We start from the raw sequence: 16,442 nt of genomic DNA, 5'->3' as shown, positions 1-16,442 counted from the left end.
CTTCTAGTTGGTGGAGTTGGGCTGGCTGGAACATCTGTACTGCCTCATTCCGGGCTCTTTGTGACCAGGAATATACTTGTTCATTCATTCACATTTGTTCATTCATTCACTGAAACTATTTGTGCAAGGTCCTGGGGTTACAGTGGATAACGGAGACGTGGTTCCTATCCTCCCAGAGACCTCAGTCTAGCAGGAGAGATAGGCATGGAATGTTTACAAGACTACTGAGCATTCAGAAGGAGGGAGCGACGCAGGCCTTCCTGGTCTGGTGGGTAGGGAAAGCTCCCTGGAAGACGAGATATTTAAGTGAAGACCAGAAGGGTGAGTAGGAGTTACCCAGGCAGAGTGGGGGTAGAGCATTTTCGCCAGAGATACCAACCTATGCAAAAGTTCCGAGACAGGAAAAAGTAGAAGACAGCAAGGAGCAGAATGTGCCAGATGAAGCTGAAAGGGGTGCAGAGGCCCGGCCACAGGGCCCTTAGGCCACCAAAAGGATATGTGGGTCTCTATCCTGACAGCAGTGACTTGGGACGCTGAGGCAGGAGAATCGCTTGAACCTGGGAGGTGGAGGTTGCAGTGAGCCACCGAGATTGCACCGTTGCACTCCAGCCTGGGGGACAAGAGCAAGACTCCATCTTAAAAAAAAAAAAAAAAGGCCGGGCACGGTGGCTCAAGCCTGTAATCCCAGCACTTTGGGAGGCCGAGACGGGCGGATCACGAGGTCAGGAGATCGAGACCATCCTGACTAACACGGTGAAACCCCGTCTCTACCAAAAAAACACAAAAAACTAGCTGGGCGATGTGGCGGGCGCCTGTAGTCCCAGCTACTCGGGAGGCCGAGGCAGGAGAATGGCGTAAACCCAGGAGGCGGAGCTTGCAGTGAGCTGAGATCCGGCCTCTGCACTCCAGCCTGGGTGACAGAGCGAGACTCCGTCTCAAAACAAAAAAACAAAAAACAAAAAAACAAAAAAAAGGCCGGGTGCGCTGGCTCACGCCTGTAATCCCAGCACTTTGGGAAGTCGAGGAGGGCGGATCACGAGGTCAGGAGATCGAGACCATCCTGGTTAACACGGTGAAACCCCGTCTCTACTAAAAATATAAAAAACTAGCCGGGCGAGGTGGTGGACGCCTGTAGTCCCAGCTACTGGGGAGGCTGAGGCAGGAGAATGGCGTAAACCCGGGAGGCGGAGCTTGCAGTGAGCTGAGATCACGCCACTCACTCCAGCCTGGGCGACAGAGCGAGACTCCATCTCAAAAAAAAAAAAAAAAAAAAAAGGAAGCCATAGATGGCTCTTAGTAAGAGGAATGACATGCCACGTGTGTTTTAGGATGTTTTAGAGCAATTCTTTAGTTGCTATGAGACGCTGGGAAACTCTTTCCTCTAATCAATCTTCATATCTTTGATGTCAGTCTCGTGAGCCTGGGACGGCTCCAACCAACGGACCCAGCCAAAACGTGGCCACTGTGGCCGGAATCTCACCCTTCTTCACTCTGCTTTTGGGAGAACACGGGTCATGTGTGCTCATTTCTCGTGCCAGCTCCTGGCACCGGACTATGTGTTCATGAGACTGAACTGACCAGCTCGGGACGAGGTGCCAAGAGCTTGGGGAAGAGGAAATTAGGAGTCACGAGGTTTCCCGATCAGAACCCGAAAGTGCCTTATGGAAAATTTGCATGTCCTGGGTGCAGCTCAGCCTAAGAGGACCCGGTGCGGTGTGTGTGCCTGGCTTCTGGGAGGGGCAGCCAGAGGCACCAGCTTCCCTTGTGAAGGTGGCTGGGTCAGACTGCCCCCTCCCTCCACCCCTAAGTTTATGAAGGTGAAATTTAGTTAGGAAGGACATCCAAAGCAGCGTGATGGGTAAGGAGGACCAGCTGGGGGTGGGGTGAGAGCTTGCCATCCGCCATCCTCTGTTTTCCCCAACCAGGTAGAGTTCTCAATGCTGTTGGCATTAATGGCAGATGTTCTTGAGGGCAAGTCCTGCAGGACATTTTAACATTTCTGGCTTCTGTCTTTTGAAGGCTAGTGGCGACCCCTAGTTATTATGACCTCTTTTTTTTTTTTTTTTTTGAGACAGAGTCTCACTCTGTCGCTCAGGCTGGAGTGCAGTGGCGTGATCTCAGCTCACTGCAAGCTCCTCCCAGTGGATTCAAGTGATTCTCCTGCCTCAGCCTCCCGAGTAGCTGGGACTACAGGTGCCCGCCACCATGCCTGGCTAATGTTTTTGTATTTTTAGTAGAGATGGAGTTTCACCGTGTTAGCCAGGATGGTCTCGATCTCCTGACCTTGTGATCCACCTGCTTCGGCCTCCCAAAGTGCTGGGATTACAGGTGTGAGCCACGGCGGCCGGCCTATTGTGACCTCTTCAAATGCTCCCACATGTTGTTATTTTTCTTGACTTATTTGTTTTTTTGAGACAGGGTCTCGCTCTATCTCCCAGGCTGGGGTGTTAGTGGTACAATCTCAGCTCACTGCAGCCTTGATCTCCTAGGCTCAAGCGATTCTCCTGCCTCAGCCTCTTGAGTAGCTGGGACTACAGGTGCCCGCCACCACGCCTGGTTAATTTTGTATTTTTTTTTTTTTTTTGAGACGGAGTCTCGCTCTGTCGCCTGGGCTGGAGTGCAGTGGCCGGATCTCAGCTCACTGCAAGCTCCACCTCCCGGGTTCCCGCCATTCTCCTGCCTCAGCCTCCCGAGTAGCTGGGACTACAGGCGCCCGCCACTTCACCCAGCTAGTTTTTTGTATTTTTTAGTAGAGATGGGGTTTCACCGTGTTAGCCAGGATGGTCTTGATCTCCTGACCTCTTGATCCGCCCATCTCAGCCTCCCAAAGTGCTGGGATTACGGACTTGAGCCACCGCGCCTGGCCCTAATTTTGTATTTTTAGTAGAGACAGGGTTTCACCACGTTAGCCAGGCTGGTCTTGAACTCCTGACCTCAAGTGATCTGCCTTCCTTGGCCTCCCAAAGTGCTGGGATTACAGGCGTGAGCCTCTGTGCCCGGCCCAATTTGAGAATATTTTATTTTATTTTATTTTATTTTAGAGGAAGCCTCACTCTATTGTGCCCAGACTAGAATGCAGTGGCATGATCTCGGCTCACTGCAACCTCAGCCTCTCAGGTTCAAGCGATTCTCCTGCCTCAGCCTCCAGAGTAGCTGGGATTACAGGTGCCCACCACCATGCCCGGCTACTTTTTGTGTTTTTTTTAGTAGAGATGGGGTTTCGCCATGTTGGCCAGGCTGGTCTCGAACTCCTGACCTCAGCTGATCCGCTCACATCAGCCTCCCAAAGGGCTGCCACACCCGGCACATTTGAAGGTATTTTAGCGAAGGTTTTGTCCAGCGGGATAGTCATTCTCCCCATGTCACTCCTGGGGGCTTCTGCTCTCTCCTGCCTGGAGGGAGTTCCTCCCGACTCTCCCAGCTGTGTTCCCAACAGCCGCCTGCAGCCCCGTGTCCAAGCTGGAGATTTTTGTCCAGGCACTTGCGGGCCGCTTGGCTGGAAGCCTCCGGTGGCCGAGGTGCTGCTGTGCGGCCGCCAGATGGCGCTGGGGAGCACCCCACTGTCTGCCGCAGGACGAGCAGAGGCAGGACCGGACTGCAGAGGGAACTTGCCTTAAAGAGGCCCGGTCCTTAAAGACACAGCACACACGGCCTGACCGGCAGTCCCAGAGCCAGGCTCCACTGATGGCAGGCGCCCCTGGCTAGGCTCTGAGGTTCCTTTGCCCTCGCCTTGCTGAATGGTGAGCCTCTGACTCGGAGCCGGTCTCCTTGACGGCCTGCCCTGAGCTCCTGCACCCACTCCTGGGCCTGATGGGGACCGGGCCAGCCTGGTGGGTGGCGTCCGAGGTCCTGGCACAGCAGCGTAGGCCTGGGATGCGTCTGCAGAATTCTGGCTGAACAAGCAAGGAGCACGGCCAGCTTTGGGGCCGTGGTGACCACAGGAGGGCAGAGGGCCAGCGCGTGAGCTCTGACCCCAGCTGGACGTGTTCTTGCTTCCCTTGGGGCTAAGGAGATTTGAGCTCCAGAACTGAATCTCTGGGTTTGGGGGACTTAGAGAATCCACCGTCTCTTCTGCTGGCATCTTTCTGAATGCTGATGGGGACTTGGTGGTAAGTAATGAGGAGGGGGCTCTAGGCCCTGCTGTCCAGCCCTCGGAAAACTCTGCTGTTGACCTCTGGGTGGTGTCATCTGAGCCATGTCAAATGAAGGCCATGTGAGCTGGGGCTTGGCGAGAGACCCTCCTAAAACTGTGGCTCGGGGGGTGCGTAATCTAAGCCAGCGGCTCTGTCCAGGATGCTGCACTTGCTGGGAAGTGTGTGGGGGCATGTGGGGAGTGTCACAGCTGCAAGGACCTGATGTCACTGTGCCTTATCCTGCAGTGATGCCTAGAGAGGCAGCGAGAGGGGGAGCAGGTCTTCCCGTGACTCAAGCTGACACAAAACTTCGGTGGAGAAATGACTAACTGGGAAGGGCTTTCGGTTCACCTCTGTTGCCTGTAGGTCTCACTGGCTACCGGAAAAGCCAGGAGGCTGAATGGAGGGCAGGGGAGAAGAGGGCAAAACACAGACTCCTAGGCTGAGCCTTCGCCCTTAGAGATGACGCTATGGAGGCCTGGGAAATTTTCTTCTTTCCCCAGACTAGAGGACTGAGAATGAATCTTAGAATAGTAAATGCTACCCGGGTGCAGTGGCTCACGCCTGTAATCCCAGCTCTTTGGGAGGCCGAGGCGGGCGGATCACCTGAGGTCGGGAGTTCGAGACCAGCCTGGCCAACATGGCGAAACCCCATCTCTACTAAAAATAGAAAAAATTAGCTGGGCATGGTGTCGGGCATCTGTAATCCCAGCTACCCGGGAGGCTGAGGCAGGAGAATCGCTTGAACCCGGAAGGCGGAGGTTTCAGTGAGGCAAGATTCTGCCACTGCACCCCAGCCAGGCAACAAGACTCTGTCTGAAAAGAAAAAAAAAAGAAAGGATAGTATATGCTGCTTTACTGTACCAAGGAAATGGAAATGGAGCAAAGCGAGGCAAACAGGCCTCCCCAGGATCTGCCAGGAGAGTTTACAGTCTGCCAGGAGGTCATCTTCTTCATCCACCTGGGCACACTCTTTTTTTTTTTTTTCTGAGACGGGGTCTCACTCTGTTGCCCCGGCTGGAGTGCAGTGGCGAGATCTCAGCTCACTGCAAGCTCTGCCTCCCAGGTTCAAGCAATTCTCCTGCCTCAGCCTCTCAAGTAGCTGGGGTTACAGGTGCCCACCACCATGCCCAGCTAATTTTTGTATTTTTAGTAGAGACGGGGTTTCACCATGTTGGCCAGGCTAGTCTCAAACTCCTGACTTCAAGTGACCCGCTGGCCTCGGCCTCCCAAAGTGCTGGGATTACAGACGTGAGCCACCGTGCCTGGCCCTGGGCGCCCACCGTCTACAGATGTGAACACTGAGGCTGGAAATTCTTGAGATTGGCCAGAGGCATCAATGAAATGGGGTTTGGCCGGGACTGGCATTTGGGAGATTGTCATTGGACGTTGTTCAGCTTGTCTCCAGGGTCATCTGGCCTGCTGTAGTAGATACGGTTTTCTTGGGAAACCAGTTCTCTTCCTACTTTATCATCAGTGCCCCTGGGAGGGTTCTGAAGTAACGCTGCGTGCCTCCCTCGTGTAGCTCCGATTTCTTCCTCCCTGAGTTTAACTTCATCCTGTTCATTCCTTCATTCAGTAAATTGTCGCTCAATGCAGAGATTACCCACGGGAACCCCAGATTCGTTTCCCGTGGCTTGATTCGTTTCCAAGCATCGCCATCTGCTAGTCAGTGGCTTAGCCTCTCTACACCTCAATTTTGTCCTCTGTGAAATGGAGATAATAGTAAATTGGCTTATTGTAAGGATTAGGTGAAATAACCTATGTAAAGCAGATAGAGCAGTGCCTGGCACTTAAGAACTACTCAATAGACCAGGCACAGTGGCTCACACCTATAATCCCAGCACTTTGGGAGGGTGAGCCAGGAGGATCTGCTTGAACCCAGGAGTTTGAGGCTGCAGTGAGCTGTGATAACGCACTGCACTCCAGACTGGGTGACAAAGCAAGACTCTGTCAAAAAATAAATAAATAAAAAAAAGCACACAATGACTGTTAGGTGTCATTAATTTTATTTGTTCGATGTGCATTATTGAATGCCCATCTGCTGGGCTTTTGGCAGAAAGCTGATCTGGAGGCACAGTGCGGTCATAGTTGCATTGGGAGTCTACCTGAGCCTTGTTCACCCACTGCGCCCAGCACTGGGTCTGCCCAGTGAGGAAGGTGCAATCCTGGCTTATTTATTTATTTATCTTTTTTGAGACAGTCTTGCTCTGTCGCCCAGGCTGGAGTGCAGTGGCGCCGTCTCGGCTCACTGCAAGCTCTGCCTCCCAGGTTCACGCCATTCTTTTGCCTCAGCCTCCCGAGTAGCTGGGACTACCGGCACCTGCCACTGTGCCTGGCTAATTTTTTGTAGTTTTAGTAGAGATGGGGTTTCCCCGTGTTAGCCAGGATGGTCTCATCTCCTGACCTCATGATCCACCCACCTTGGCCTCCCAAAGTGCTGGGATTACAGGCGTGAGCCACTGTGCCCGGCCCCGGCTTTTTTTTTTTTTTTTTTTTTTTTTTTTTTTTTTTTTTGAGGGAGAGTCTCACTCTGTCGCCCAGGTGGAGTGCAGTGGCGCGATCTCGGCTCACTGCAGCCTCCATCTCCTGGGTTCATGCCATTCTTTTGCCTCAGCCTCCCGAGTAGCTGGGACTACAGGCGCCCGCCACCAAGCCCGGCTGATTTTTTGTGATCTGCCCGCCTCGGCCTCCCAAAGTGCTGGGATTACAGGCATAAGCCACTGTGTCTAGCCCCGGCTTTTTTTTTGAGAGGGAGTCTCACTCTGTCACCCAGGCTGGAGTGCAGTGGTGCGATCTTGGCTCACTGCTGGGATTACAGGCACATGCCACCACGCCTGGCTAATTTTTGTACTTTTAGTAGAGGCGGGGTTTCACCAGGCTGGCTAGGCTTGTCTCGAACTCCTGACCTCAGGCTATCTGGCTGGGTCGGCCTCCCAAAGTGCTGGGATTATGGGTGTGAGCCACTGTGTTCGGCCAGTCCGGCTTTTAAGGAGCTGATGGGCCATTGAGGGCCAAACTCTTGGTTGTTTGGTCATCAAAGTCTATTTTTGGTTTTGGTTTTTCATTTTTATGTAGAGGGCCCCACTCCCTCCCACCCACTGTGTATCCAGCCTCTGCTCGCACCGGGGCTCCCTGCCTGGCCCCTGAAAGGGAACATATTTTTGTCATCAGTGCTGACCTCTGGGTGATCAAGGAAGCAGACTCCTGGGGCCTTCCTGTCCTGTGCAGTGGAGCTGAGCTGCTAACATGAGAAGGGAGGAAAAGTGGAGATACCCAGTTTTGGTTCTAGGGACCGTCCCCTTTTTTCCCTCTTGGTCAAGTGATTGGTAGAAGCAAGAGTTGCTTGTTGGAGAGGCCGTGAGTAGCACATGCTTGGGAATTAGGAGCAGGGCAAATGGCCTTGAAAATGGGATGTACCTTCTTCCCACTCAGCCCCTCATCATGAACCCAGTGCTCCTGGCAGTGCAACTAACCATGAAATTCCCTTTAAGTCCAGTGATGAGGCAGAAGCAGGCAGGTCACCCTGGGGCTGGGGAGCTGCAGACAGTCTGAGTGCACAGGCTGGAGGGAGGGCTGGGGAGGGTGGAGAGCACTGGCCCCATGGACTATCTGGGGAACGGTTAGAAGGGGTCTGGAGGAGGCAGCGTGATAAGTGGGGGTTCAGTGTCTTGGGGAGCACTGGCTGGTCCACATTTAGCTGAATCAGGAAGGTCTGTCTAGCACAGCTCCCCGCTGCTCTGACAGATTGGGGTTGATGGCTGGGGTTAAGAGCACTTCAGGGTAGCATCATCTTTGGCAAAGCCCCGACGAGGACTCTTTTTTTTTTTTTTTTTCTTTTTTTTCTTTTTTTTTTTTTTTTGAGACAGAGTCTTGCTCTGTCGCCCAGGCTGGAGTGCAGTGGCGCGATCTCGGCTCACTGCAAGCTCCGCCTCCCGGGTTCACGCCATTCTCCTGCCTCAGCCTCCCGAGTAGCTGAGACTACAGGCGCCCACCACCACGCCCGGCTAATTTTTTGTATCTTTAGTAGAGACCAGGTTTCACTGTGTTAGCTAGGATGATCTCAATCTTCTGACCTTGTGATCTGCCCACCTTGGCCTCCCAGAGTGCTGGGATTACAGGCTTGAGCCACTATGCCCGGGCTGAGAAGGACTCTTTAACTCCTTCCTTCCCAGTGCATGATGTTGCATCTCCCCAACTCCTCAGTGCCAGGGATGTGGAGGTTTCTGTTCCCATCCCAAATCACTATGGTGCTCAAAGGCCCACACGCTTGTCTCTATGGCTGAGGTTAGCATCTGGCCGTGTGGTGTTAACATCTACTGGAAGCCATCCAACAAAGGCATCAAGGGAATCTCAAAGTGTCTGCCCTTTCCCGAGCCACGTTGTCTGAGACAGATGTCTGGAGATGGAAGCGGGTTCACAGGGTTTCCCAGAGGGTGGTCTCTAACCCCATGGACCTGCAGACATTTCTCGGAAACTTCATCACCCGGTGATCAGCAGTTAGCTGGCCGTGGAGGCAGCGTGCGTGGTGTTTAAGAGGATGAACAGGCAGGGCGCGGTGGCTCACGCCTGTAATCACAGCACTTTGGGAGGCCGAGGTGGGTGGATCACGAGGTCAGGAGATTGAGACCATCCTGGCTAACAAAGTGAAACCCTGTCTCTATTAAAAATACAAAAATTAGCCAGGTGTGGTGGTGGGCGCCTGTAGTAGCAGCTACTCAGGAGGCTGAGGCAGGAGAATGGTGTGAACCTGGGAAGCAGAGGTTGCAGTGAGCCGAGATCGTGCCACTGCACTCCAGCCTGGGCAACAGAGTGAGACTCCATCTCAAAAAAAAAAAAAAAAAAAGAGCATGAACAGACTGCCAGGGTTCAAGTCCCAGTCCTCACTTACTCTCCGGGTGGGTTACTCAGCTGCTCAGGGCCTCAGTTTTCTCACCTGGAAAATGGAGAAAACAGAGATAACAGTGACATTCACAGTGAGATCACGCTAGTGAACGAAGCACTAAGCCGGGCACACAGTAGGCATTCTGTGTGTGTTATTAGAAGTTTTCCTCCCTAGAGCCCTCAAGATTTGTCTCTCCCTCTACCTTCTATCGTGCTGTGGAGTGGAAGGTCCGAGAGTGCCAGGATTGGACAGAATGTAGACAGAAAAAAGCAAACTATGGCAATGCGAAGGAAAGCAACTGCCACATTTTAGCTTAGAGGATGCTGAAAATAGCTTGTTCAAGCCTTTGTAGATAAAAATGTAAAATGTACGCAAATGTATGTGACTCACACAGAAGCATACATCCATGGCTCCTTCACAGTCAGCGCCGGATGTGGCCATCAGGAAAACCCCGCAGTGTGGGGAGAGGGCCCCGGCTTTCTTGGTTGTTGTTGGTTTAAGGAGGGGACTGTACTGCTGCCTCCTGGGCTGGTGGCTCCTGGTGGCGGCAGCTCACGCCCCTGTTTCCACCTTTCTTCTGGGCTGTCTTCTGAGTGTTCCATGTGGGAAGAAGAGACGCCCTTGGCCCCTCATGGCTCCTCCAGCCTCGCAGTCCTCCGAGAGCCTGCTCATTCCCTTCCCATGCCGAAGCTCTATTTCTGGAGCATCTCATTGGAGATGCACGCCCCCTCCCTGCCAAGCTCCAGGTGCCTGCTTGGCCCTCCCAATCCTGTGTGCCAGTCAGGGACGGTGGGAGGGTGACAGCTGCAGGGAGAGGTGGCAAGAGACAGCGCTGGTGCCTGACCAGGAGGATTGGGGCGGGGGGAGCCCAGGGGACGCAGGGAGGGGCTAATAATATTGAAAACCACTTCTGCTGCAGCCACCTGTAGAGGCTTCCCCACCCAGAGCATCATCCCCTGCGTCTCCCAGGGGCTCCCCAGCCTGTGATGAATGGGTGACCCCCCATCTCCCCAGGGGCAGCTGCAGAGGCCTCTGCTCAAGCCGCTTATGGGTCTTCCTCTCAGCATCCTGGGGGAGGAGCTGCTTCTCCCCTTAAGAACTAGATGTGTGTGTGTCTGTTTGGAGTGAGGAGGACCGACCCCCACGCCCCTCCAGCGTTCTGCAGGTGCTGACCACACCCGGCCCCGGCAAAGGCCAGGCTGACTTAACCTTCTTGGTGGGCCTCTGTAGGGCTGGGCTCCAAGAAAGTTTTCCCCTTAAGCTGCCTGGGGATGGGGTGGGGTGGGGACAGCTCCGGGATCTAAACTGTTACTCTCTGGGGTACCGGGCACCCTGGGTGGTCCCCACTGCTTCCCTTCCCCTGGGTTCAGGAAGGGGCTTCAGCCTCACTGCCCTGGACCCCTCTGGCCTGACTCCCCTCCCCTCCTTCCCTGCTGCAGGGTCACTTGGCCCAAAGAGGTCTTTGTGGAAGCTGCCATGGCTCCCACAGAACCAGCCCATGGGAGACAGGCATGGGGCCCCCCAATCTCTTCACTGCCCTTGGGCGAGGGGATCTTCGTTAGAGGGAATTTCGTCTCTAAACGTTCTGTACTCAGGCGTCTTAACCCGACTTCCCACCATTTGTAGGTGATGATGCAAACAGGATTCGGGGTCCCCAGAAAGGGTCCTGGAGGGGAACACGTGGAGCCCCTGGTGCTTCTCCTGGCTCCAGTTTGTCCTCCGCCCAGCAGGGGCACATGTGGGACTGTCCTGGCCCCACGGCCCCCGGACTTCGGCCCTCCTGGGTCTCCAGCCGCCCCGCTCCATGTGTGGCGGGAACGGCCGCGCTCTGAGGTCAGGGGTGTGGACAGGGACGAGCTGGGTTAGGTTCGGGAGGAGAGAGGCGCCTCCGCGGCGCGCAGGACGTTCACCCCGTGGGTGCCGCAGCGGGTCTGGCTGGGGAGGGGCCCGGCCGCGGTTCCCGCCCCCGAAGCTGCGCTTGGAGATCCCGGGCGGGAGGTGATGTCACCCCTGCGGGCGCCCGGGCCCCCCACGGCACCTGGTCTGCGGGTCGCCAGGATCCTGCTGAGCCCGGCGCGGGGGGGGGCGAGGGGGGCCTGGGTCTGCGCCGCCGCCCGGAGACCCCCGAGACCCCCGCGGCCCCTCCTCGCCCGGTGCCAGAGCCCCGCTGCCCCGTTAGCCCGGCCGGGGGCGTCCTGCGGGGGGCGGAGCCTCGAGGAGCTTGGTCCCGCCCTGCCCCCGCCGCGAAGCCCCGCCCCGCCGCGAAGCCCCGCCCCCGCCCCGCCCCCCGCGAAGTTGCTCGTCGGCTCCAGAATCCGCAGCTGAGCTCCGCGCGGCCGCAGGGGCCGGGAGGGTTCGGGAGGGTTTTGGGGGCGCCCGCCCCGCCCTCGCCCCCGCCCCCGCCCCGGCCGCTGCGCGCTCCTCCCGGGGACCTGGTTCCAGGCCTCCTCGCCCCGCCGCGCTCGCAACTTCGGCCTCCCCCGGCTCCCGCCCGCCCTCCCTCCTTTGTTGCGCGATGAGGGTCGGGTTTCGGATCTGACCGAGCCGCCGCCGCGGGATGGAGCCGCTCAGCCACCGGGGCCTGCCGCGCCTGTCCTGGATCGACACCCTCTACAGCAGTACGTGCGCCGGGCGGGGGCGGAGCGGGGGCGGGACCCCAGGATCGAGGTCGGGACCCCAGGATCGGGGTTGGGACCTCAGGCGCCGGACTGGTCTGGCGGGCGCGGGCGGGTGCGGGATCGGGGTCCGGATTGGGGTCGGGGTGGGGGTCAGGGTCAGGACCCAGGCGCCGGGCTGGTCCTGGGGGCGCGGGCGGGGGATCCCCAGAGCGGATTCCCGCGGGCCGGGGGCGGGGACCGTGGGCGGACCGAGCCGAGAGCTGTACCCCCCTCCCACCTGTTGTGAATCTGGCCTCTGCGAGAGCCTCGGGTGAGGGAGACCCTTCGGGGTGCTGCCCCCGACCCCGGACCAGCAGCTTCTCTGTCCAGGCTGAAGCCTAAAAGCCATTTTGAGAAAGTCGTTGGCACCCGAGTTTGCCACCCAGGGGCACTGGGGCTGTGTGGGGTTTGGGGCCCGGGGGTTCGGGGCAGGGGTGGGATCGAGTGGGAGGAGAGACGGGGGTACAGATATCCGCGGGGGCCCTTTGGATGTGGGAGCTGAAAATCCCGGGCTCAGCAATCTTTCCTGCCAGCCTCATCACCACCCCCACCCTCATCATCACCACCACCCTCAGAAGGGAAAAAAAAACAAACCTTCTCGAGTTCTCCACCCCCTCGCTCCCAAATCTGCCTGGGTCATGTGATTGGTCTTGCGTGGCCCCAGGGGACACATAACTGATCACGGGTAATGGGGGGGCTTGGGGCGATCGGAGAGCCACCCCCCTACCCCCCCACCGCACCTTTCGCGGGTGCTAGAACGGCACCGCCACTTCTCTCCACCCCTCCCTGAGACACCTTCGCTGGATGCGCTCAGGGATTAGGAAGATGGTCCTCCTGGGCTTACATAGTGGATTTCACCCTTCCTAAGGCCCACGTGAGTGGGACCCTCCCACTCTCTCAGCTCATCTTCCAGGCAGGAGTTGGGGGAGGCGGGTGGGGCCAGGTGGAGCCTGGTTCAGCCTGATTCTAGGCACTGGATGCCGTAAACAGGAGCATTTGTTTTATTTTATTTTATTTATTTATTTATTTATTTATTTATTTATTTATTTTGAAACGGAGTCTGGCTCTGTCACCCAGACTAGAGTGCAGTGGAGGATCCTGGCTCACTGCAGCCTCTGTCCCCCGGGTTCAAGTGATTCTTCTGCCTCAGCCACCCGAATAGCTGGGATTACAGGAACCCACCACCATATCTGGCTAATTTTTTGTATTTTTACTAGAGACAGGGTTTCACCATGAGGTCAGATGGTCTCGAACTCCTGACCTCAGGTAATCTACCGGCCTTGTCCTCCCAAAGTGCTGAGATTACAGGCGTGAGCCACCGTGCCCGGCCAACAAGGGCATTTTTAAGCGTCATCCCAGCTAGAGTTCCTTGATAAGTCATATGGGGGGGGGTTGGAGGAGTAGAAAAGGGTGATGCCTTGAACCCCAGAGTCTTACCCTGGAGGCTCTGTGGTACCCAACATTTAACCTCTGACCTCAGCATCCCCTTGGATCCAGGTCATTCCCTGTATCTTCTCCACCCGCCTCCTCCTCCATCCCACGTTCCTTCCTCTCCTCCCCCCAGGAGCTGTCCTTGTGATGGTTCATTCTGCTTTAGTTTCTCAACATCAAAGGGGCAAAGCCGGATCCCCTGGGTGTGGGTCCTGTGCCAAGTGCCGCCGCTCCATCTGCTCCTTCCCCTGCAGAGGCCAGCGTCGTTGGGTGAAGTTCATGGCCCACGGCTGTGTGGCATGTGTGTGCACGTGTGTCTGCATGAATGGGGGCACACATCTGTTCAGAGCGCCGGTGCAGATCAGCTCCTGACCGGAAGGCAGGATTAGTGACCCTCTCTTAGCTGTGCGCTTGCAAACAGCTTGCAAACAGCCGTCATAACAATGCCTCAGATTCACATGTGCTTAGGTTCCTGAGTATTTCTGGCTCTTTGCAAAACCCAGTTCTTGTTTCCCTATTTCCTGAAGTGTGGAATCCTATGGAAACCTGTCTCTAGCTTTCTCTGCGGCAGAAGAAGACTCCCCTGACCTGATCATTTCCAAGGCTTCCATAGCCCACCCTCTTTCCCCCATGCCTGGAGCAAAAAAGCAAAATTGCCTGAGGCCACCTTACAAATTCCTGACCAGAGGAATGCCAGAAAAGGGAATTAGGCCAAGGCCTCTTAGGGGGCTCTGTTGGGCAGCCCTGATTCAGGCAGACTGGCACCTGGGCTGTCGACCCTCCTGCTGCTGCCCTGGCCTCTGGGCGGCTCCTGGGGTGGCCTGGATGGTAGGTGGGAGGGGGCACTGATATGGCTGCAGTGTGAGGAGTCCCTGCCTCCCTCTTCTGAGCATCTTATTGGAGAGCTGTAGCAGGAGGCTTCCTGGGGAGGTGCTGTGCAGTCATGTTTGGGCTGTTAGCCATCAACTTTCCTCTTGACAAGAGCCTAAATTAAAACAAATACCCGGGCTGTCATTTGCCTGGCAGCATGGTTTTGTGGCTCCCAGAGGAAGTTCCTCTGCTTCTCAGGAAGCTGTTTGCTTACCAGGCTCGCAGTCCTGGGTGACAAATCTCCACAAATGCCAGAGCCATAGGGAACTGTAAAGGTGGTATACCCAGGGCGTAGGGCGGCAGTGTGACTTTGAGATGGGAATGACTCAGTGGTAGAGGTTCCCTGCCTTCACCTCTCTGAGCATTGTTCCTGGTGACAATGATAATAGCATTTCCAGAGCACCTGCTGAATGGCAGGCACTGGGATGGGCACTTTCTCTCCCTCCCTCCCTCCCTCCCTCCCTCCTTCCTTCCTTCCTTCCTTCCTTCCTTCCTTCCTTCCTTCCTTCCTTCCTTCCTTCCTTCCTTCCTTCCTTCCTTCCGTCTCTCTCTCTTTTTCCCTCTTTCTCTCTCTTTCTCTCTTTCTTTCTTTTCTGAGACAGGGTCTCCCTCTTTGCCCAGGCTGGAGTGCAGTGGTGCGATCTCAGCTCACTGCAACCTCTGCTTCCTGGATTCAAGCAATTCCCCCACCTCAGCCTCCTGAGTAGCTGGGATTACATGTGTGCACCACCACAACCCAGCCAATTTTTGTAGTTTTAGTAGAGATAGTTTCACCATATTGGTCAGAATGGTCTCGAACTCCTGACCTCAGGTCATCTTCCCACCCTGTCCTCCCAAAGTGCTGGGATTACAGGCGTGAGCCACTGCGCCCGCCCTGTGCTAGGCACTTTCTATCCATTCTCTCCAAACCTCACAACTCTGCAAGTCTTACAGATTAGGAAAGAGGCTCAGTTAGCACAAATCATATACCTAAGATCACATAAGTAACAAACAGCTGAGCTGGAATTCAGATTGTAATCTGGAGGACCCTGAGTGCCACCTGGGTATGTCTGAGTTTATTCAAGGCCTTGGAATGTCATGGAATGGGGGGCACCATTCTCTACAGTCCTCTTTGGCAGAGTTCTCCCTGAAACGGTCTGGCAGGGTAAATGGCTTCAATGGATCTGACCCCAATCTGGCCCTGTGCCTCTTGTAGGACCTGGGGGCTGGGCCTGGAGCCCAGGCAGGGACAGCGGAGGCTCTGTCTGAGCTCACTGAGGCTGGTGACTCTCTGCTCCTAAGGTACCAGCCTGCTAGCCAGCCCCTCCCCTCACACACTTCTTGCCTTTGGGGTTGGCAGTTCATTCTTTCTGGTTTTACCAGGAGGAGTGTGCCCACTTCCATCACAGGTTTGGTGGTCGTTTGATGAGGGGTGGGCAGCAAACGCCCCATCTCTCCTATGGTAGAAGTCCTGAAGGGCTGGGGTAAGTGTGATTTGTCTGACTCAAGGAGAAGGGTTGGATCCCAGCTGCCAGGGACTCTGGGACTGATGGGAGGAGAGTCCTTTGCCTGTGGAGTGACAGATGGTTTCAGACATCCCCCAGTTCCTGTGTCTGCACCACTCATTTGCCTGCATTAATGTAGCAATGTCAGTTTCACCCCTCAGTACCTTACCTAGATTCTCTCCCTGGGGCTGGTGTGATGCTCTCTCTGAGGCTGTTTCTTTCTTTCTTTTTTTTTTTTGAGACAGAGTCTCGCTGTCTCGCCCAGGCTGGAGTTCAGTGGCGCGATCTCGGCTCACTGCAACCTCCGCCTCCCTGGTTCAAGCGATTATCTTGCCTCAGCTTCCTGAGTAGCTGGGATTAGAGGAGCCCGCCACCACGTCTGGCTAATTTTTGCATTTTTAGTAGAGACGGAGTTTCACCATGTTGGCCAGGCTGGTCTCCTACTCCTGACCTCAGGTGATCCACCTGCCTCGGCTTCCCAAAGTGCTGGGATTATAGGCATGAGCCACCGCGCCCCGCCATGTTTTCTTGGTTATAAGCCCTCTATGTCTTTTACCACCCTTTCCACTAAACACTTACCATCTTCTCTTTGTTTTTATTTTATTTTTTATTTTCCCAATCTCGTGGGATTAGATTGGATTAAATTAAGTTCTGCGGAGTAGCCCAAAATGGGGGTGGAACTGTGCTCTGAAACTTTCTCTGTCCCTGGGATTCTCCAAGCAGATCTGGATTAAGATATACGTGCGCCCCAGGCAGGCTGATTATCTGGCACCTCTTCAAGTGGAAAATCTTTATATTTGGGTTTAGGACTTATTTAGAGGAGAGGCAAAGGCTGCATTTAAAGCCTTTCCCTTTTCCATTTCAGCCTCCATTTGGTCCCGAGTAATTTAGTCCTGGTCTCAAACATACCTTCCCTACTGAGCCAAGCAAGAGCCTGCAGTGACTTGGCCCTCATGGAAGGCAGAACGTGACCATCTGTTGT

General features: G+C 55.4%; 1 protein-coding gene across 2 annotated transcripts in view; it reads left to right on the top strand.

Moving 5' to 3' along the window:
* ABR (ABR activator of RhoGEF and GTPase) overlaps positions 1-16,442 on the top strand; it is a 231,408-nt gene that overhangs the window by 37,254 nt on the left and 177,712 nt on the right. The window contains exon 1 of one of the 2 annotated variants that reach the window (XM_037987871.2): positions 11,509-11,636. The exons of the other annotated variant lie outside the window; for it this stretch is intronic. Coding sequence (XP_037843799.1) covers positions 11,576-11,636 — 61 coding nt within the window. The 5' untranslated portion in view covers positions 11,509-11,575. Of the gene's footprint in view, positions 1-11,508; positions 11,637-16,442 lie in introns of those variants that run through there. 2 annotated transcript variants of the gene reach the window in all.

Source organism: Chlorocebus sabaeus, chromosome 16 (genome assembly GCF_047675955.1).
Source record: "Chlorocebus sabaeus isolate Y175 chromosome 16, mChlSab1.0.hap1, whole genome shotgun sequence".
Lineage (NCBI taxonomy): Eukaryota > Metazoa > Chordata > Mammalia > Primates > Cercopithecidae > Chlorocebus > Chlorocebus sabaeus.
The sequence above is the reverse complement of the archived record's forward strand: the minus strand, read 5'-3'. Positions and strand labels throughout refer to the sequence as shown.